Below are 24,544 nucleotides of genomic sequence, written 5' to 3' on the forward strand. Positions count from 1 at the left end.
ATTTCTTTCATCTCTATTAGAATGATGTTTAGATATTCGAACATTGTAAGTAGATAATATGTTATCTGAATCATTTTTCTCCCTGAAAATCCACTGTTAATCGACCAATACGTATTTGCGTAATTTTTTAACGTTCGATCGTAAAATAAGAAAACATATATAATTTATGGATGTATTTTATTAGGTGTGACAAGGTATTCATCATATTATGCACATGGAAGTGTCGTCATGGTTGTATTGCATGCTATCATTATGTGATGTGTAAACATAATATAAAATGTATTTGGAATATGTAGGTACTTGATAAAACGGTAATCGCATTTTATTGCGGGGCATCACAAAAAACTGAAAAAACTATATTTATCAAGTTACTATTGAAAAAAAAAAATGTTTAGTATAAATAATATGATATTATATATTATTATTATTTACTAGAATTAAAGACACAGTAATAGACTATATGATAGGTACTATAATGTGTTAATTATATTTAGAACATCATTCACCTACAAAAATATAATCCATTGTCCATATTATATTTGTTAATCATTTTTTTTTGAATAAATTATTTGAAAACCTTAAATTGTTGCTTTCGTACTTTTGTACCCTTGGACTAGTCGGACAATATAAATGTATTTGATCCGACCACTGCATGAGCATTGAGCATCGATCGATATCTATACACAGTAGAAGTGGCGCCAAACTTAATAAAAAAAAAAGTACTAGTCGATGCAATTGACTACACAACTGCTTCAAACTCGTAATTCGTATACTATACTATATACTTTTTTTTTTCGTATGGCGCTATGTCCGGGAGTAGGCCCGAAGGCCTAGTTCGGACGCCTGTTTGTCAGAATTTCTATTGGGGCACCCGTAGGTTTCTGCCATGCCCCGGATTGGGGGATGGCGGCACTTGTTCTCCGGACACCATGACTTGCCCGGGGAAAAATGCCGCCCGATGGTCGAGGATCGACGAGTGGTCAAACGCGTCGGCTGTAGCTCAGCCGGACCGGGTTACTATATACTATATAGCCATAATAGTAAATTAGGATTAGGTTTTTTGGCTGGTCACGTTTTTAAGAAAAGTTAAAACCTTAGGAGTGACACATCATTGAACTAATATACTTATATAAATGTGTTATATATACATATAAATGATATAGGGTGATTTACAGAGTGATTCACCAAACACGCTCAACCCCTTTTTCTTCAATGGTACAGTTATTCAAAATCTAATTTTTATAAATTTTAATAGAAGTACTTAACGACCGTATTTTCAATTCATTGAGATTTTTCGTACGACTTAAAGAGATACAAATTTTGCTTTTCAAATAAAAAGTCGCTTTTTTCAACTGTCATTTATTCAGTGGATAATTTTTTTGAAAAACTTTAAGTATCAGAACCAAAATTTATATGAATAGTATTTGAGTTATTTTAAATTCCTGTTCTAAGCATTAAAGATCTATAATAATAGGATTGAAAGATATGGAACTATGAGACATGAGACTAATTACAAATTTTACAATTTTAATCGAAATAATTTCTAATATGAATATTTTCTTGGTTATGACAAATTTTGTACAAATTTGAACTAAAAAATTTTCACGCCTATTAATTAAAATTTTTTTTATCTTTTATTATAAACAATTATGAAAAACCTTATATTAAAATTTTAAACTTTTTGAACAAGCAAAAATATTAACCATCATTTTTAAAAAAAAATTGAATACGTCAATAAGTACCTAACTCAAAAGAGTTAAAATTATTTTTTAATCTTATCATGTACTGAATATGGCCATATTAACATTTGACGAAAATTTAAAGTATCCATGGTTATTATATCTTGACTTAGAATGAACAAAATAAAATCGATCTTGTTAAAATTGGTTTCGCGTAAAAATTCGACTAAAAATTTAACATCCTAAAAAGTTGAAGATAACAGAGAAAGAATGTACAACATTGTAAAATCAATACCTAAATTCCTCACTGCGCTATGAACCTAAAAAAATAAACGTTTCTCTGTTTTTATCTGTCTGTTTAAGAGACTCAAGAACAATTGTATCGTTTTATCAATTAATTTATTGACGATTGAAGAATGTTTATAGCTTATTTTCAAACTCATATATGAAACATGTGTAGTGTGTACTGTGTAATTTATTATTTCTAAGTGTGCAATCAGTCACTATCATCATAATTATTACAAGAAATATGGTATGTACGTATTTTGAAACAAATCTTTGGCTCGAGCAATATAGGGCGGAACAGCTTTATATATACTCATTGGAGTGAACAGTTAAACTGCAAGTGAATAACTTCTATGGTCCATATATACTGTATTGAATTATTGTTATAAATGTCAATATTTTAATCCTTCCGTATCTATTCCATTATAATATTGCACTTCTTAAAATGTTTTCCTCCGAATGAAAAAAGTTATTACGATTCAATTGTTTTTGGCAAACAACCAACAACACTGAACACGCCTATAAGATAATAGCTAGTGTTGTACTTTTAAGCATGTTAAACTTTTTCAAAGTATCATGAGATGACCGTAGAGAGTTTTAAAATGAATGACCTCTTTATTGGCTGTTTAAATATTTCTACAGTCGTTAACAAGACAAAAAGATATTGAATAACTATGAATTATGATATATAAACTTAATATAAAAGAATAAGCCGTGAAAAAAATGATTAAAAAATGTTTGATCGTTAATGATAGCTTTGAATGCTTATTTTATTAAAATATTAATATCGAGAGTCAAAATACACGAAAAAACTTTTATACAAATAATAAAGTTTATCTATATTAATATTCGGAAACTATTTAGCTGTATATTAAATCCACAAACGTTTTATGATAGGAACTAATATTATTATATAACTGAAAATATAAATTATAATATAATAGTCACCAATAAAGATGTATCATTGACAGGACAATAAAGAAGATGAATGTATTGACTGTGTAAAACAAAAATTTAATAAGTGAAAAATGCAAAACAAATTTCCATTTATAGCAATTGTAACTTTCGATGATCTAATCTAATTTTGGAGACGTGTTTAAATTGAATAATATTTTTTGCACTTCTTAATATTATGATTACTGTTGGTTTTATTATGTTATAAGATTTTAATAACGTGATGTATTATTAATATTACTATACGCAATACTTTATATTCATATAGAATACAAGTTTATCTAAAATAAAAAGTTAGAGATAACGAAATTTCATCTGCATGTTATATGTATAAAAGAACCAGTGTAAAATAAAATTGTTATATTCATATTATACTTGTACTCGCACGTAGAAACCTACCTTTGATATAATATTACACTTTAGTTAACTTAGTATTTTCATCGTGCACTGTGTATACAATTATGAGATGTGTGTACACAGTAGTGTTAAAAAATAATTAGTTTATAAGTTAATTATTCAGTCACTATATCGGATCCAAGTAGTTTTTATACGTTATAATTGAAAAATAAAAACGTTTGTAACTAACGGCTGGTTGTATAATAAAATCACAACCATACAATAACATTAAATTATAAAATAATTATAAATTATAAAACAATGCTAGTATTTAAATACTGATTTCGTTTGAACTGTTTTTTTTTTATATATATATTTTCAGTTACTATAAAAAACTGCAATAATAATTGAAATAGGGGTTCCCCGAAAACCAATCGAAAACTTCCAAATTTACACCGTCAACAATGTATAGCTTCTGGCAGCCGTCATCTGGATGGAACTTTTAAATCATGATGATTCAAAATGGGACTAACCATTTTTTTTTTTTTTTTTAAATAAAATAAACCCCTTTTCTTTAAGTTGCATTGTACATTATTTATAGACGCTCAAAGCTAGTCGCTCCACTCAGTATAAAATTATTACAAACTATTATAGTCGTTAGAAGTTTACCAATTTTTTGTTCTATATTTTCGCAGTTCTTTTAGTTGAATTGTACATTATTTATAGACCTTCAAAACTCACCAGTCGCTCCCATCAGTATAAAATTATTATAGACTATAGTGGTCAGAAGTAAACCAATTTTTCGTTTTATATTTCCACAGTACCTCAATGTATATCTAAATCTCAATCCCTCCTCTCTTAAACATGTATTTGAAAATACAAGATTTGATAAATGTTATTTAATAGAAGTTACTATTTTAACTTTGAAACTCTTCAGAATATATTTTTACTAAAAAAACTAAATACAGCACAAAACTCTGCGAACATGAATTATTTGGTATAATAATATGTATCTTGAATTTACTTGAATTAATTTTGAACTATAAAATCTGTAATAAAGTTTAAAAAATGAATCTATTAGATAAATTCTGAAGATCACCATTTTTTAAACTTTATGGGTCTATTTCTATAATGTACATTTTAATCTCTGCTAACATAGATTTTCTGATATATGTATCAAGATACAGTCATTAATATTTTATGATTCTATGGTCTCTAGTAGATTTTAATGATCATATATTTCACGTTTACCATGAGATTTATAATTGATGGTGGTATTAAAATATAATATATAGTTTTATAGTAGGTATTAACTATAATTAGAACTACTTACTGAAATTAAAATTATTTTCGAACTTAACAATCCACCCTATAGTGTTTATATGGAGTGGAAAAATTTTTTTTGCACAATACAGTGTTATGCTTATTTGTACAGCATCATTGTTTTATCAGTTCTACAAATCATAAATATTTTTTATAACTAGGTATACGGCAAATGCATTGTATTAATTGCAAAAGGATTTTTATGTTACAAATTAATTTTTTCATATACTTATTTTCATCCAACAAATAATTTTCAAATAATTAATTGATAGTGAAATAATATCAATGTTAGATTTGTACAACAAACAGATTAAATTCATCGAATTGAAAAAAAAAAGTTATTCTATTTAGGATTTTATGTACCTATTTATTTAAATATTAAAGTCTTATTAACAACAAATAATTCATGACAATGCAATTTATTTTTATACACGATTTGTATTGGTAAAACGAAATGAATTTATAATTTTCATCAAGGTAATTTTGAACGATCAGTATTTAATACTTTTACAGTAAATTAATCTGTACTTGTCTATATTTAATTTATATGCTTTGTGGTGCATAATATTATATGCAATAGTTAAAGATATATTATATTTTTTAACAATTATTGTGCTCACTAAAACAGCTTCTGTGATGGTATAAATATATTTTTGACCAAGTAAAATTCTATTTTACAGAATGTAATATAATTATTATATATATTTAATCAAGTTTAGATTATAAAAAAATATTTGTTTATGAAAAATGTCTTCTGGGTAAAGATATGATATCACATGATATCATTTTAATCATCTTAAATGCAAATATTACTTGTAACGAAATGTGTACATCAGTGTATCAGTATTTGGATTTTATCATTAAAAATATTCTTAATATGTATATAAAAAGACGTGGATTCACATAATATAATATTGTATGAGATTGTAGGGAAATTTTATGCAAATACCAATAGATATATAACATAATATTATCTGACATAAAAATCAGAAAATGTTTCATGCAGTCTCTATTTAAATTTGATGTAAATATTTTATATTTTAGATACAAAAATATCTTTCTACATATATATTAATAATTTGTTCAAACCGTCCAAAAGAACCGTTTATCAAATTACTTATAAACACAATGCCACGTCCAGTCATCCAGGCATCTTCGGACTAGCCTTGCAGGTATCTGTAACGTTTCGTTTTGTTTTTTATTTTTATTTTAGAACACACTCGTGAGGTGTTTACCGGTCCGGTACATGCTATGCGAGCCAATGAAAAGTTTATACACAATTTATTAAGTAGCATATTATATACTTACACATATTCTTGAAAGCTATTCGTGGTGATACCGTCCGGCCACTCAGCATAGCAGATGACCCGCTGGTCACCGTTAGGAAACTGTTCCGTATGCGTGGTGAAGAATATCAGGTTTGGTATAGAAAGTATTGTTCCCACCACCCAAATGCTGGTGGCTATCATCAATGTCGTCTTCCGGCCCAGACGTGGCCTTAGAGGGTGAATAATTGCTATATACCTGCAACATGAAGAGGTTAGGTTAGAGGTGTGGTATATATAGGGTTAATGCAAAACCTATTCCGCCATTTTAAATCAATAACTTCTCGTGGGACATATAGCACACACTAACATACAAATACGTCTACGCACGAAAACCCACGCATACACTCAAGTCTAATATTGTAGTTAGGTATATTAAATATTATATTTTAATGCTATTAAAATGTTTCCTTTTTTACCTGAGCTTTACTTGAATTATAATATTGTAAGATACTCTAGGTAAGTCTAAACAGAAGGTTGTAGAGTGGAATTAAGTCACATACCTTTACCTCAGAGAGATCAAACGATGCAAATGTCTAGATTATTAATACAACAGTACAAGTTTCAACATAACATTATAGTTTGAAAGAGTTTATAATATATTATCAGTTACATTAAATTTCGATGTGTTGTTATATCACATTTTTTAATGAAATGTCAGATTATACTTTAAAAAAATATAAGTACTTTTTAAAAACTGATCAAAATTTTTATATTTTAAAATATAATATTTTAAATAAAAACAACAATATTATTTATCATTAATAATAACTGTACTAAAGTAATTAGGTATAAACATATTATATGCATGTAAATATTATATAAATTATTCATCTATATAAAATATATACACTAAATTTAGTATAATCCATGGTGAAATATTCACAGATTAACAGATTAAATAATAAAAAATACAACAAATATTAGGAATTATAGTGATTAATTTATTTTTTTAAATAAACTTTATTTCTTATACTATTAACAGAACTCTGAAGTTAGTACACTATAGAGTATTTTTACTTACAAAATGCATATCAATTTGTGATAGAATAAACTTACCATTCCTTATCAATATAGTCACAGTGTGTTTAGTTTTCTTTATTTTTTATTTTATTTTATTAATTTGTAAAAGTTTTATAACAGTTTTAACAAGTGTTCGTCCAGTCATGATTGCTTTTGCTTCCGTTACAATTCTTATGGATGTGAGTTCCCATTTTTAAAATAAAATGAAAATATTATACCCAATTTTATTTTAGCAGGAGCAGCGTACCTACATAATATAATTGAGCACCTTGGCAATCATTACGATTTATAACCATTATACTAAGCTATACTACTACTATATTATGTTTCAAGAAGTGAATGTGAGTAAAATTTTAGTATGATCAATGAAATTATAAGAATATTATTTGGGAATAGGAGCTAGAAAAAATATATACAACTCTAATGTAGGAAAATGTATTATTGGCCTCATGAACATGTGAACGTCGTTGTCACATCGTTGTTGATGGCAGCGGTTAGTTGTTCTTATCTTACTGTCATGCTAATAGTTATTAGTATAATAGTTTACCATCTGTTTAATATGGTGAAATATAAATTAACAAAAATTGTAGCTATTATTTTTTTATGTTTCTTTGCAACTCTTAGGGTGTTGATAAGTATACTGTTAAATTTTTAAAAAATGCCTGAGGGGATCTGATCCCCATATTTCTCCATGGTATACACCTCCCATAAGACCTTTAAAAGTCGAATTAATAGGTGATATTAATACAATCGATTAATTTCCATTTACAAATCATTTTAATCAACCACTAGCGAGAATTTAATCCACGAACTATGTTCGTATAGTATGGTAAGCATTCTGCTGATGATACTGTTCGTTGATAAATTGAAAAACAATTACAAATAATGCAAAGTATAGAGAAAATCGTTATAAAATGTAATTATTTTAAATTTATTTATAAATATACGTTTAAAAAAAAATTATGTAACTATTTCCCTGATTTTTATAATTATAATTATAATTAATTTAAAAAAATAAATCATGATTTTACAATTGAAAAAAAATTATGTCTATATCATGTAATAGCTTTGTTAAATTTATATTACCTAACTATAATTCGTTGATATTGAGCTAATATGTATATGTTGTACATACCTTTTAAACATGAAACAAAACACCTCAAGTGCATAAAGCATGTGTATATAGTTATGTATAATATTCCTTGAAACAGTAATCAGTGCATGGGACATATAGTATAATATACCACATAAGTTAAAATTATGCTACATTTCACTTAGACGAGAATGATATAAAATGGTCATTCTAAATTATATAGCAAAATATAAGAGATTTTACCAGACCCTAATGCAATCTCTGACAATTTTTTATCCTAGATAAATCTGTAGAAATATACATATTTATTTGATGTGTGTGGTATACCTGTCACCTATGTTAAATATATGTATTGATTCAGTTAAATAATATTCTATATTTCCTTTTAAAAAAATTGAATTTATATTATTAAAAAGTGTAATTTTTTGGTAGATACTTATTATAGGTACACGTTTATTTAAAAATCTGAAATGCAGCTGAAAATACATGAATAAAACATTTTCACTATTGAATTTCTAACCAAATACGCATATTGTCTATATGCAATTTACATTGTTGTACCAATAGAATCGATGATGTACCAATATACAGTGTAATATTATGGCATAAGTATAAATACATATAACTACGTTATTATTTCAAGATAAATAATATAAATTGAAGCACCTTTTAGGAATATAGTGTTTAATTTGATAAATTATTCAATAATTCAACATTGTTATAAGTTTGATAATTTAATCTATATTATTTATTTATTTTTATCACATTATTTTTTACACGTTGAACAGCTAGATACAACAACCTATATATTTTAATTGTATGTGAAATATGCTCAAACGAAAATGCTAGCACTAACACCTTATGAAATCATATGTATTACTAAATTAAAAGAGCGTCAGGCAGTATCTCTTTAAGAATTAATGTTAATACAATCATACATTCATACATATACAATATGTTATAAATATGTATATATACAAAAATAAATAAATAATAGTTAACTAAAACAGAGTTGTTTTTATGATCACTTGGTGTACTTGTACGGAGTTTAATGCGAAAAAATACACAAGGGCCGCTGTTGAGACAAAAATTATAAACTACATAAACACGAGTACACGACATGAACATAGTTAAGATATTAATTAAAATTAACGCTATTTAATTATATTAGACTGGTGTGTGTCGTGTATCGTGTATGTGTATTTTAAAAGGATAAGTACCGTAAATATTACCGCCATAAAATGATAACCAGCTAATATAGTTAATGCAATAACACTCAATGAGGGTTGAAATTAATCGAGTAATCATAGTTATATGCGATTATTATTGCGAAATGGTAGGTATTGGTATCATGAATCGTGATCATAGAATTGGTTGTCAACCAAAATAGAGTAGCCGTAATTTCCGTAAAAATAATAAATTAAAAGCAACCTAATGCTGTAATACCTATTGATCTGAAAAGTCGAAGAGAGAGCGATATAGGCCGATTTTCAATTTAGATGAAATTGGAGAGGGGTTCAAGAGACGTTAATAGTAAAATAATATATTATACATTTAGATCGACCACACAATTCGATCGATGAAATATAAAGAAAAGATTAAGGAAATGTTAATACTGTATAGTAGCTAGCAGTGGCGGCTCGAAGGGAGTATATTTGAATCACGTGATTCGCAAAAATATAAATGGGTGGCTGGACCATTTTTGCAGGTTGGTATTTAAATATTAAATTATAAATATTAAATATAATATGTGTACTCAGCAGATAATGTACAATAATAAATAATAAGTAATAACTATATTTTAGGGTGGGTGGTGTAAAAATATTAAACGTGATTCGAGGAAAAAAAAGTTCAAGCCGCCACTGGTAGCTAGGTACACAACGTACCTCATGTCCTCGTCATTGAGCAGGGTCACCGTATAGTAATTAATTTTTCTATTAATGTATAATATTAATATATGATATTACTAGCTGTTATTAATTAATAATTTATGAGTCAATAGTGTTGTGCCATAAAATGGTTAGAACGGTGTGAATTATAGGTTCGTAGTATAAAGATCTTAAATTAATATAAATATTTTTAACATTTCATTACGTGTAATAAATAATATTATACGTAGTTTCAAGTTCTTACAAACAAGGTTTTTAATAACAAAATTAATTGAGTCGTTATTTTTTGTTTGAATACCGAATTTAGTCAAAAATGAAACTTGAAATATTATAAAATATAGGTTAGTTATATATTATAAAATAATTTTTTTTCATTTTAAGCTTTTATAATATATTATAATATCTAGAATTCTAGATTCGACAAATTATTTGTCTATAAAAGCGTAGGATTAATCTATATCCACCAGCTATATTTTGTTTTGATAAGGTTATCGATACGTCGTTATGTATTTTCATAAGAAAAAATAGACAGAGTGAACGTTAGAGTAATCCCCCTAACAAATTACAATACCGCCCCCCACCCTTGAACTTCCCTAATTTTTTTTAGGCTTATTCAATAATATGATTGTTCAGCAACCCCCACCCAAAGTTTTAAACATTATTTTGGCTATATGTATATAAATAATTTTATTTGAACACTTAAACCACTGTGTAGCGTGAATGTCCACTTTTCTGCTCATTGGATGGGAAAAAACCATTAACTGTTCGCTGGACGGAAAAGGTAATTTTTCATCATTTCAATTGAAAATCAGACGTTCTGCGCAGCCATAACAAAAAATATATGTATACGATATCGTATTCGTAACTTCTATTTCAAACGGTATGGCACCATTTTTATAAGTGACTCTAAGGGTGTTCAATAACCGGTTAGTTCTTGCTGTGTGAGTCACGGACATCACCTTTTCAACCGTAAATTTTTACTTTATGAAATTAAAATCTATAGTCGGTATTAATTTCCGCATTTTGTGTAAAATAGGTACCTAATCGATAATTGTAATATCAATTTTAACCAACAGTAATAATAATAATTCAATATTTGATAAAGATGTATACCTAGTTTGTAAAAGTAGATTTATGACCCAAATAATTGGCTAATTGTGCGTGATGTATATATTATAAATGATAGTATTGAAAATTTATCACAGCTCGGTGCAATTGAATTCACCTTTTCTATCCATATTTACACTTGATTATTAATTTATAACAATGGTAATAAATTAAAATTTATAGGTACACGCTGTGCAATAAAATTAAACCAAAAAAATAAAAATAAAAATAAAAATAAAAAAATAAATAATAATTATACATATTAAATATCAATATTAAGAGACACAATCACAGCACATTGGTGTTATTCTGTTTGTAGGCACAACACAATATTATAAGACGATAATTAAAAACAAAATATAGTCTTTCAATGATAAAACAATATTAGTTATACTTAACAAAAACGATAAATTCGATTTTATCTTTTGTAGGTATTAGGTATAACCCATGTGGTCATGTAATATATTTTTTGTTGGTCAGTACAAGGAATCGTACAGCCAGATTTAACCAGTCGTTACCTCAAATTTCCATTCAGAAAATCTATCTCGGTTGTAGTACAAATCTGCATTATCATAGTAAGTTCTACTAATCTAAACAGTCTAAACGATAATATTATCATCTGCTACCAACAATATTCGCGTATGTGTCGCACTCAGACGATGCATTTTAATAATAATACTTTATGTATATATTAATATAATATGCTTATATACTCATAGTATGTGTTTTGGCTTTGTAAATGTTTGCATATAAATACCAAGACCACCATAGTAACTAGTAGCTGTATAATATAATATACGTATTGTAAACTGTGTAATTGAGTCACGAATCGATGTCGTATAGGAAGTTGGTTAGTTTTGCAGCGAATATCGATGGGTATAATCTTTTCAAACACGATACCTAGTTATTTTCGTAAACGCCGTCAGAAAACTTCCAAATAACGCTGAAATCTATAAGATCATCAAAGAAAACGATATTTTACCATACATACTTATTGTTTAAAATTTGATTTTTCGAACCAGAATATATAAGAAATCATAAAAAATATGCGTCTTCTGATGAAATCATATTGTGTTATCCATTTTTAGTTTATGTAATTTGAAAATATAAATTTTAGGTATACCTATGTATATATATACAATCTATAATTTTAATTTTTTTTATCGAAATAACATACCTATTCGTATAATACCTATACATATAATGACAATAATATGACATATTATACTTCGATATATTATTTAATTTTTTTAAATATTTGATAATTGCAAGATTTATTAGATCTGTTTCAAATATTTATGCCACTGACAACACTGTAACAACAACAAAGAATATGACTATCTTAATTTTGAAGTAGTTTCTAAAAAAATACAACTAGATTAGGTATTGGGGTTATTTTCGAAAACCAAAATAATTTCTAAACTCACGTGTGCGTAACATAGTCAACTACATTTACGTAACTATAAAATGTTCACATTTTCCATGAAAGCCCGCATACAAATATAAAATATATTATATATTTTAAACGATATTATGATTTTCATATTGGGATGGAAGAAATATTTTATCTTTTTCACCACATCATACTGGCACTCATAGTATTAATATTGTTACAATCCTAAAACACATAGGTATTACACCTTGTTATACGAAGAATTATCCAGACAAATTATCACTAAACCACTTATCATCACCCTTCATTATAACCAATGACTTCAATAGTTATAACATAGGGATACAAAAAAAAAAAACATAGACAACAGAAGGAAATATATTAAAAAGGAACTAAAACTTAGATACCACATTTAATAATATATCTAAAAGATAATTTTTCCATATTAACCTTATATTCACTTTAACAGCTCTTACACAAGTACTACAATTCGTGGTTTAGAGTACTATTCAATTTAACGAGTATTCACTATTTTAGTCAAATAATTCAGTAGATAAATAATTGTAGTCACCAATCTAACATTAAGGAAAAGCTAACTTCAAAAATAAACATTCCAAGAGATACACAAGATAAAATCGTTGCATTGATATTGCATTGCAAATTTAAAAAAAAATTTTAATTTCAGACTTCATATTATTTAAAAACTATGTTTTAAGATATTAAAAAATGGAAAACTTTTATCAATAACGTGTCGTTACTATTATTTTGAAAAAAAAAATATATATATATTTTACAAACTAAAACACCACATAATTTTAAATAAAAATACGGAATTAAATAACTTAACTTAAAAAAATGTATAATCAGAGTTGACATTTTATGATTAAAATATTATATAATTTATACTGTGCTTTAATAACTTTTTTTAAATGTTGGTTCTTATGACTATCTGTTATCATGAGTTATGACATATTTTTCCAGGTTCCTTGTAAACGACAAATATTCTGTATTATATTATATTATGTTTTAACGACGTTTGGCCGTAACTTACGTTTCTTTTTTTATGCTGAAGGTACACAGAAATTAAGAAGAACCAACATTTGAAAAATATACAACTATTCGAATGTATGTTCTACTATTTATGCTCTGTAAATTTAAATTGTATCAGACATCAAGGGTTAACGTAGAGGGTATTATAATTAATTCCACTTGCTAAATACTTGGGCAAAGAGACAAGACTATTTTTCATTTGCCAGGAGATGGTTTTCCTGGAATAATCCCGAAATCGTTATGTTGGACAACCATCCGGGATTAGAGCTTTTTCAAACAACAAAGAAATAAGAATATCGTCAAAGATATAATTTTACTGTAAGATGAATCACTGTCGGACGTGTAACATATTATTCGTAAAAGGATATTATTCAATTATAAACGCTATTCGTTATAATTGAGTCTATCAACATAAATACTTCTTTATACATTCGATTATAAATGGTACATAATAATATTATAATATGATCTTATCACTTTATGAATAATGACATCTAAAGCAGAAAAGTACTTAAACCTAAGAGAATATGATGATATAAATATGTTTTGTTGTTACTCATATTAGCTATAGGTATATTACAAATTACAAGTAAATGTGTTGAGGAAAATTATCTATAACATTTGTCCCTATGACATAGTTCACTATCTATTGGGTACAGAATAATTCAATTCAAATTTAAAAATTAATTCTTTTTAAATAAATATTTGTTTAAAATATTCGACCATGCAAGAAAATAACTAATTGTAATCAGACTGTATTGCAATGAATGATACTAATTTTACTTGCACGATTGACGATCTCGTGAAGTCGTGAAATTATAAATTAAATAGTGCATATTTTAGTGGATTATAAAAAAAATTGACATAATATTACATGGAAAAGGTTTACAAGTTGTAGTTTATTTATTTTAGAAATTGCTAAAAAAAAAATAAGGTCTAATGATATAAAGTTATTATCTAGTATAATTTTTATTTTTGTTTTTGTTATTTTCAACTGTTTCCATTGAAATTCACAGTGTTTTTTCTCTGAACACATTTTTTTTTTTTAAACAATTTAAAGTTTATTCAGATTTTATTTTAAGGCAATGATAAAACTTAGGTAATAAAAAAATAAAAACTGTAAGTAGTTTTACACTTGTACATTAATGCAATATATATATAATACCTATAATTTTAAATTAACCGGTTAGAATTTTTTTTTTCTTTTATTTGAAGTAAATTTTTATAATTAGAATATTAAATATATTTCATTAAATTTGATTTTGATTTTCAAGGTTATAATTGTATAATTGTAAATAAAAAACAAACATTATTACAAAATCAATACATTTATCGATTTGTTTAGAATATACAATTACTTAAATAGAAATCTAAATCCAAATTTTTTTTTTTAAATATAAGCTTATAAACCTAGGCTCAACAGATCGTCTCTATTCGTAATAGCATAATAGTTTTTGTATAAAGTAATTATCATTATGGACTTCAAATTAAATAATTTACCAATTTATTCTTGCATTTATTCAAAGACAAGTTACACTCGATATCTATAACTAAGCAACAGGCTAGTAGAGGGAATTTCTTTTTTTGTTTAAATATTCCATATGATTTAAAATAAAACAAAAATGTATTGATTTTTTTAAATTTTATAATAACATTTTTAACATTCAATATCCAACAAAAATATTTAAAACTGTATAGATTTCTTTACATAAATGTAAACACTAAATTAAAATACTAAAATACTGTAAAACTTGATACACTCATTAAAGTTATGAATCAAAGGTCCTTCACGTTGACTCAGTCATTTAAAACTTGATTTTGTATAATACACTGGTCGAATATCAAAATTAAAATCATGACAGCCGTTTATTTAGTTCTGATGTCCTATGGGAAACTATAATAGATACCTTAACTGAATATCCACTAATCTATCGTTTAAGTAAAAATGGAAGATTCTGTCTCTGTACAAAAAAAAAAAATTTAAAAAGGTAAAATAATTACCTCTATATTATAAAGTTTGACTTAAATGATTGACATTCTCAAATTAATATTATAAACGTGTTTTATATGAATTTCACGTATATTGATAACCTATAAAATGTATAAAAGCGTATAATTTTATTAAATTATTCCCTTGTGATTAATTAATCTTGTATACATTTTCATTATTTGTCAGTGGTTGGTAAAAGTAACTTCCAAACTATAGAGTTTAGATTGCTATATTTATTGATTATTTTTCAAAATTTTTTGTCTTGTTCTGTTATACATTCATTTAGTAGAATTTTTGTAGTAGTATAAAATTTTTAAATCGTAAAAACTAAATCGAAGGCCAAACCTAACATTAAATAACACATTTTTACAATTTCGGATATTTCCAAAAAAAAAAAAAAAGAATAGTTAATTAAATATTAATATCATAGTGATTACATTGATTAAAATTAAAATAATAAACGTAAAATTCTCTGATTGAATTAAAAAACAAAATGTTATGTTATTACCACCATGTTATGGAAGGCGAAAATTAATTTTAATTATTAAACAATAAATACTTGATATTGAGTTCATAACTCAAATAATTCTTTTAATGTTGAAATATTATATAAAATATATACTATTCTGTTAAAATATTACTAACAACATAACTCCTATAACGGTAGTTGTTCCGGAACATACGATTGGTATGGTTTGTGCAATTTGAGTGTCTTTATTTACGACACTTCTAAAACATTCCAGCTGGTGACATAAATGATTTACTGTATCGATGTTAGTATATTTTTTCTCCGTGAATTTAATAAAATTTATAAAATTGTTGTAATTACCATACTCACAGGCTCCTATTTCGATGCGATATAATATAATAATGTGCACTATACATTGTATATAATATATAATACATACTTCAATTTCCTGATAGAATTAAATCTCATATAATATTGCATAGTAGAGTGAAGTACAAACTTGTTGAAATTCATTTAAAACAATGTTCAAGTATTATAATATAATATAGATAGTTTATTAAAATAACATATTTTAAGACCTGACTGACGCAAAGGTACCTATTTTGTATTGAATAAGCTCTATGAAAATTGAGTAAGTACATGCACATCATAGCTTCGAGCTCCCCAAAAGAGCTGACAATATAATTTGCTTAAAAAAAAAGAAGATATATTACATGGAAAACTATAATGAATATTTTTATAAACGAAAATGTGCTGAGAATGTATAAAAGTTTTTGAAAACAGACGACATCTTCATGTAAAGCATATTATTACGAGAGACCCCATGAAATAGGAAATGATAAAAACGAAAAATATGGGCCACACATCATGTGCATACAATTTCAACAGTTATAATTACGGCAGATGAACACATTAAACTATTTTATGTAGTTTTCAGCAAAAACTACTCACTATTATCGTTTTATACATTTTTAAAAATACGTCATAATAAAAACAGAAAATTATAGTGTGGGTTTTTGTTTGTTACAAAAAGTGTATAACATCTTAAAAAGATAAAACAAAATAATGAATGTAAACATTATTTTGTTTTATGATCGTATAGACAGCAGGTACATAATATGGTTATACAAATAATTATAATGTATATTATATCTTAACTTATTAATTTCAAGATATTTTTTGTTTTTATAAATTAGTTTCCTTTATAATGTATTAAATTTGTATATTAACCCACATTAAAATTATTTAAAAAGGTATATTAAAATATCGAATTGGGTTTTTTTTTTAGGTTTTTAAAAAGTAAAATTAGCATACTCCATTAGAATGGTATTCATATTTTTATCGTATTAATTATTACGAAATGTAAAATAATGTTTGGCATGTGGCATGTTATATATTAATATATTATTTATATTGTTAAACGGACAAAATAAAATAAATTATACATAATAATATATTTACTGTATGGGAATATTTATATTAATAACTTATAAAATATAATGATATGGAAATATTTTGTGCAAATATTATTTTTTTAAATTGAACACTTTCAAGTATAATCTGCATCTAATTACATTGTTATTTATAATCTAATTTGTTGACTTAATGCAGAATAATAATTCATGAAATAAAATATTATGTTGCAACAAAAATGTAGTCTTATTTTTGAAGATACCTATTTGAAGATTCATATTATAATATGATTAAGGTTTGATCCAAACATTGATTGAATAAAAGTTAAATAACATCTCGCATGTGAAAAACTTTGTTTAATAAACTTTAACGGTAATAGAAAAATATTTTTACTTATACGTTTTTTTCTTGTTTTTTCTTTTTTTTTTTTTTAACGCGTAATATAAATTGTAATATGTTTATGTAGGTAGCATAATCTTTATTTTATTCAATTTATTTACAGAGGTTTTCTGTGCCCTCAAATAGGTATCCGTTTTGCGTGAGAAGGGTTGCATCATAAAGCGGTTGTCCATCATTATGTATTATTAACAAGATAGTGATGTATTATATAATATAGGTACAATTTAAATTATTCGGGTCCAAAAAAAAAAATAAAAATATGAAACCTACGACGGTTTTGCATGTGGTAACGACGGTCAACGTGTGTGCTCCATTTTATTGCAGCATTAGCATTTCAATTCGAACAAATCGATTCTTAGAGCTCGTAAAAAATCTCGTTTGAAAAATATGCAACGATATCGGACATTTACAACAGTTCAAATACTTCAAATATCTACTCAGAGTGTAATGTTCACGGTGGTGTTTTGTACACTATAGCTGTTTTTATATTTTATGTTATACCGAATGAACGGAGGTCACAGTGAATCGTTATAGGTTTTTAAGTCGGCTGGTTAGTGCAGTCAACAGAAGGGCAAAATCTGTATCGATGACATCGTGGCATACCTATCCGTACGGATTTGATCGAATGCTGTAATAGATGGTTTCAGACGTTCTCATTATTTTCCCAAATGGGCTCCGTAAACGAGAAACGATTATATTGGAGCCGTTCAAAATATTTGATTCCTATTACGACTGCAGTAGTCTGTAGGTGTATATAATGTATAGGTATCTGTCTTGTGTCTCGATGGTATTTTGATTTAAATAATTAATTGTTTTAGCCGTTGTTGAGTTGTGATGAATAGGAATAAAGAATATTACGACATGGAGTATGGTGCCACGAATCGATAGACGTTATAGATATCGATAGACGATTGTGGTGTTATCCCTTTGTAAATGGCTACCCTAATCTAACGATTACACTTAAATGCATTCTACATTACAATAATTACAATATTTGGTATCAATGAATGCCTCTGTAGAGCTGGTTTTTCGTTATTTTACGAACGTATCAAAGCTGCTCAATTCTACTACTGCAGCAGTCTGAAAGCATTGATTACACTGGATGGCATGATAAATCGGTGGTTGGTATTATCACGCTATCTGAAGTACCTAACGTTATAAATAATAATACAATTATTTTTTATTGGCGTGATACAATTTTTTATTGGTTCTGCTGCTTTATTTTGGTGGTAGCGTTTTGAAATAAGAAGAGACTTTACAATTTATTATTATTGTAAATACCGATACAAGTTATTGTTTCTAATAACCTTTTAATATTATATTGTATCGTAAATTAAAATAAAACAAGATTAATTAAAAATTAAAAAATGTACTTATCCTGACACCAGACAAAATATTTAAAATACATTACTATTATACGTACGACTTGCATATAAAAAAATGTAAATTATAATGTCGCAGACACTGTCAGATTTTGAATATTAGCAGTTTCATCGAATTCTTACTTTCCAGCCTTGTCTTACTTAAATTGGTTTTCTATTCAAAACAGAGTAGCGAATTATTAAGCGTTCTACATTTGATGAATACCTACTACAAAAAAGTAGTGACTACAAATGTTTGCAAAATGCATTCAAAACGGGCTATCTAAATTGCTAGAATTCACCATTTGAATTTGTTACCATTTAACAGTCATTATAACATTATAAATTTAATGTTATGGTCATACAGTTTTATATTTTATTGATTTAGCCTGTATAATATAGTGAGTATATGATACAGAGAAATATGAACGTAATTCTAAAACGTTAACGGAAATCATTCAAAATAATAATAATAATAATAAATAAATAAAATGTTACATGATAAGTAATAAATTATCGATCATTTAGTATCTCTGTCAAAGTATACTAATAGCATAACAAAATTTTAAATATTTTACTAGTAACATTCCAACAGTTTGTATTATAGCTTCAAAATTCATCATATTTCTCACAACATCAACATTCTGTATTATATTCTGACAATTAAAACTGGAATAATCATATGTAACTTAGGTAGTTATTTTATTGCCTTTTCTGCACCCAAGGCACCTAAGGCATTCATAATATTATGATATAATAAAATTGTTCCAAAACTTTAAGTGGTGGTTGAGTATCTATATCATATTATACAAGTCATAAATAACTCCGTAAAATGTAAGTTTACTTGAATAGAATTGAATTTAGTTCGCGAAATATATTATGTATAGTTCATTTCTTACACACAAAGTTTTAAATTTGATCAATTAATACATTATTGAATCTACCTAAGTATAAATTTACTAATTAAATATAAATAAATTATATTAATAATATAAATGCGTTGTGTTGTTGTTTATTCGCAGAGTAACTTGATTAAAAATAACGCTAGTTGTTCAATGCCTTTGATGTATGTTAGTATTAATAATTAAAATAACATTGTTTAATAATATTATCGTCGGGCTATATTGTTCTTATTATTCTAATCAAGTATCATTATTATGCGTATTGAATGATTACGCGTAAAGCGTTATAATCTTAACTTCAAATATTTACCACAGACTTCCATACAGCGACACAACGATGTAACATCGTATCGTATTTCGTTACAATGTATTGTTGCACAATAAATCTTGAAGTTATAATAATGTAAGTTCCGGAGTCGTCCGTGCGTTAATGACAATTAAATAAAGGATTTTGTCGCTTGAGCTGTATAGCGGACATAATATACAACACTTCAATTATTATCGGTTGACAAAATGTTTTGTATATTATAATGTACCTACCAACACCATAATACTTTCACGGGGCTACAACGTCTGTACAGATGTCAAGGACGACACATTACCGCCGACTATCCTCGTTATCGGTACAAATATAATTTTATTCATTTCTCCTGCTATCCCCCGATTATTTAATTCTAATTTATACAGGTGGTCTATGAAACCGTATATATTATTGTATCTTCCAGAGAACCTTTTTTGATCGGTGTATTTGCTTTGCTGTACGGAATTATGAAATAAATATGAATAGAATAATATGTAGGTATGAAACACTTTCAAAGCGTAATACGCGGACGTCACTGAATAAAACATAACATTAGATATTTGAATAGTACCTATATAGGTACACATTAATACGAGATAAGAAACATAAAACAATGATGCCGATGAGATGAGATTCGCGAACTGAACTGAGAAGAAATGCGCAATTAAATATGTATATTTTAGATTCTGAGCGGAGCGATGAATGTATTGATTTTACCATGATGTGTGTTTTTTTTTTCTTTGTGTCTGTCATCACGTTTTGGGGCAGTAAAAGTGCTTCGATTTTTGACTTCAGTACCTCGTTCGATCAGAAAGTGAATCTAGTTGGTACTTTGGGGGGTCAAAAGTGAAAAATTCTTAATACTTTTCTAAATAATCGAGAAAAACAAACTAAAAATTAAGGGAAACACGGGAAATTTTACGCACAATCATTTTTCGACAAAATCGATTTTGGTTTTTGATGTAACTTTAAAACGAATGACCATAGATACATGAAATTTTCACCGAATGTTTATATATGTATATTCTATCCACCATGCACTTTTCAAAAATTTTCGACTTAAGTTGAACTATTATATAGGCATTTGAAATTTTCGATCATTATTAGTTTTTTTTAAATTAATATCGATAAAAAATTATTTGTTAGGCAGAAAAGCTTGAAAATTTAATACAAGGCTTCTAACACATTTTAACAATAGAAGTTGAAAAATAAAATAAATTCATAGTCACAATTTTTTTTTACAAGGATTCAAAGTTTGAATTTTGACAAACATACGTAAAAATCACGAAAATTCATAAATTATTTTATGCTAGAAATTCATAAAAAATTTTCCTTTTATATCTAAGATTTGAAAACTTAATATATGGCATGGCTCCTATAATATTTTTACAATAGCAATTGAAAAATAAAATAAATGCGTAGTCACAATTTTTTTTCACAAGCATTCAAAGTTTGAATTTTGACTAAATACGTAAAAATTACGGCAATGTTCAAATTATTTTATGCTAGAAATTCATAAAAAAATTTTATTTTAAATCTAAGATTTTATTTTTCATAATCTATAATATATCCTAGACAGATAAACCGTCTTCGCTCAGAATCGTTTTTCGTATACAATGATATAATATCATTGGATTCAAATTTAATTCTAACCATTACAGTAACCCACTTGTAACCTACTGTACAGCAGAGCGACATCCACGACTTACTCGCCTTTTTTAAAATCTAATTTACAAAATCAACTCATAATAGTTTTATTATTTTATTATTAGGTTATAAAAATATAAGCCATTAATTAATTTTTTTTTTTATAAGAAATATAGTTTCTAAACATTATTAAAACTCCGATAGAATAATACAGAACCAATGTTCGATTATAATTTATAATATAAGCTACAACTTTTTCTAAAAACAGATAATATGAGATAATATTGTACATGTAGATAATATTGTAGCTATGGTGGACATTTATTATATGTTCGTTGCATATTCACATTAAACGACGAGTAATAAATAAAAACCTCTAAATGACGATTTTTAAATCCCGCATTTAATCTAAAATAAATTTTTGAAACATCTTCCCTTCGGTGCATTTTGAATCTTAACTTGAAATATTTTTTACATTTTTTTTAAAATGTAATAGTGAAGTTTCTATCTTATACCATTTTTCAACATCGACTATAAATAAAATATTGAGTTGTACAAACAAATATTTGTGCTTAAAATAGATAAATGCGCAAAACAAATATGATTTATTTCTAGTACCTGCATAATACATAAAATCATTAAAGTGTTTGTAGAAAAACGTTAAGGATTGATATGAAAAAAGATAGGTATTACCACTCTGCTGTACAGTAGGTGTTAACTGGGTCACAATAATGTATGTGTTAAATTTGAATTCAATGATAAATCATATACGTAGGTACAAAAACAATTCTTAGTGGTCTGTCAGCCAATATAACTCAGAATATTTTATGATATTATTGTTACAAAGGTAATTTATTGCCAAAAAAAATTATATTTAAAAATATAATTGTTTGACAAAATATAATTCTTTAAAAATTTTAATAACCCACAAAAAATCATATATTTTTACAATAAAATAACTAAAGTGGTTATTGTTCAATTAAATGTAATTTCGTAGCAAACAATTCTGTCCATGTCAATATTTAGTATTTTTAACTAAGATGAAGACAGCTTAGGAAAAGCCGCCTTGTGTTACGTTTTCAAAGTTATTAATCCAATGGAATTTTTTTATCGATATTTCATATTTATTAAAAAGAGTCAAAATATTTTGAAAATATTACCATACATAGATAATGATTCAACATACATTTGGTAAAAATGTAAAGTATCTATGCTTATTCGTTTCCAAAAGTTCTAAAAATTTAATTTGCGTGACTACTAAGAGTTTTTTACTGTCGACTCTCTTAAGTAGGTACCAATACTATATTCAATTTCTATAACCACAAAACATGTTGAATTAGAAATTCAAAATATTTTAAAGACCTTAAAGTTGATGACAGACAAAAAAAAGAAACATATAACTGTAAAATAATCGCATTTATCTTCTCTGTTCAAAATCTATAATATGTCAAAATCCATATTTATACTATAATACGTCATAATCTATAACACGATGATACAACATGAGGTTCATCGCATATAGTTTAAAGTAAACAACATTGTATTTTTCTATTATTTAACATAAATATATTTTTGGGCTGGACCCAAAATAAAAATATGTTTCTGACCAATTTTTTGTAAGGTTTCCGATATTGTGGTTACTTAAAAATAAAAATATATTTATGATTCATAGATTTTCATTGTAAAAAAAAAATATAATGTAGCAGTATGCAATGTTTTTATATTTTATCTTTCATATTTTCAGTATACTAAACTCTACAAAAATTATACTACCTATACACAGGGCAAATCTTTTTTTGATGCCCCCGACAGAAAAAAAATTAAAAAGGCACTACCACCGCGATGTTCAAAATAAATTATATAACCACTCGCACGTTTATAATTATATACTAAAATATTTTGTTTGCTGGATGCCCTATTGGCCAATGTCATTATTCTGTTGTCAGGTGAAATCTTGATGTTTTGATTTTGCAGCACCAAAATTTAAATATAAATCAATATTTAATTTTTAAAGTTAATATTTTTTTTTTTGTATTTCGATGTCGGATGCCCCCAAACATCTGTTGTCCTGAGCATGTGCCCTTAAAGCCCCCCGTAAAATCCGGCCCTGCCTATACAATTTTAAATATAAAAAGAATGTTACAGTAAGACTGTCACACTATAGACTTTTTTGTTATTTGTGTACCTACTAATAAAAGAAAAAATATACTAATGTAATGTTCTCTTCTTGAACAAAACTGGAATTCTATAACAGAATAAACAGATATGTTTAAATGCGTACGAATGGATAGTGACCCAATAAAATTGGCAATAAATATGTGAGAAGTAATTTTCTCAGCCGCGCTGAGCTTACATTCAAATATACTGCGGCGTATCTGTATTATAGTAAAGTGTTATGTATGTGAAACTTCCATTCAAAAGTTTTGATATATATTATATGGGTTATCAACTAGCTTCAGCCGTGCACAGTGGATCACGCGAATTATATAAGCCCGCATTTTAAAACAGCATTTTAAATTCACGCCATCAGGGTGTTACCACTGAGTATCCTCTCTAATCACACGAATCAGAATCATGTTATCTGACATCTGTTTTATTTTTACTT

General features: G+C 26.5%; 1 protein-coding gene across 1 annotated transcript in view; it reads right to left on the reverse strand.

Annotated features, from left to right (window-relative positions):
* The window catches only part of LOC107171764 (tachykinin-like peptides receptor 99D), a 225,646-nt gene that overhangs the window by 76,834 nt on the left and 124,268 nt on the right, over positions 1 to 24,544 (reverse strand). The window contains exon 3 of the mRNA XM_089226839.1: positions 5,886 to 6,101. Coding sequence (XP_089082965.1) covers positions 5,886 to 6,101 — 216 coding nt within the window. The remainder of the gene's footprint in view (positions 1 to 5,885; positions 6,102 to 24,544) is intronic.

This window comes from Diuraphis noxia, unplaced genomic scaffold (assembly GCF_037042655.1).
Source record: "Diuraphis noxia isolate RWA-SAM2 unplaced genomic scaffold, SU_Dnox_SAM2 contig0004, whole genome shotgun sequence".
In the NCBI taxonomy this organism is placed as follows: domain Eukaryota; kingdom Metazoa; phylum Arthropoda; class Insecta; order Hemiptera; family Aphididae; genus Diuraphis; species Diuraphis noxia.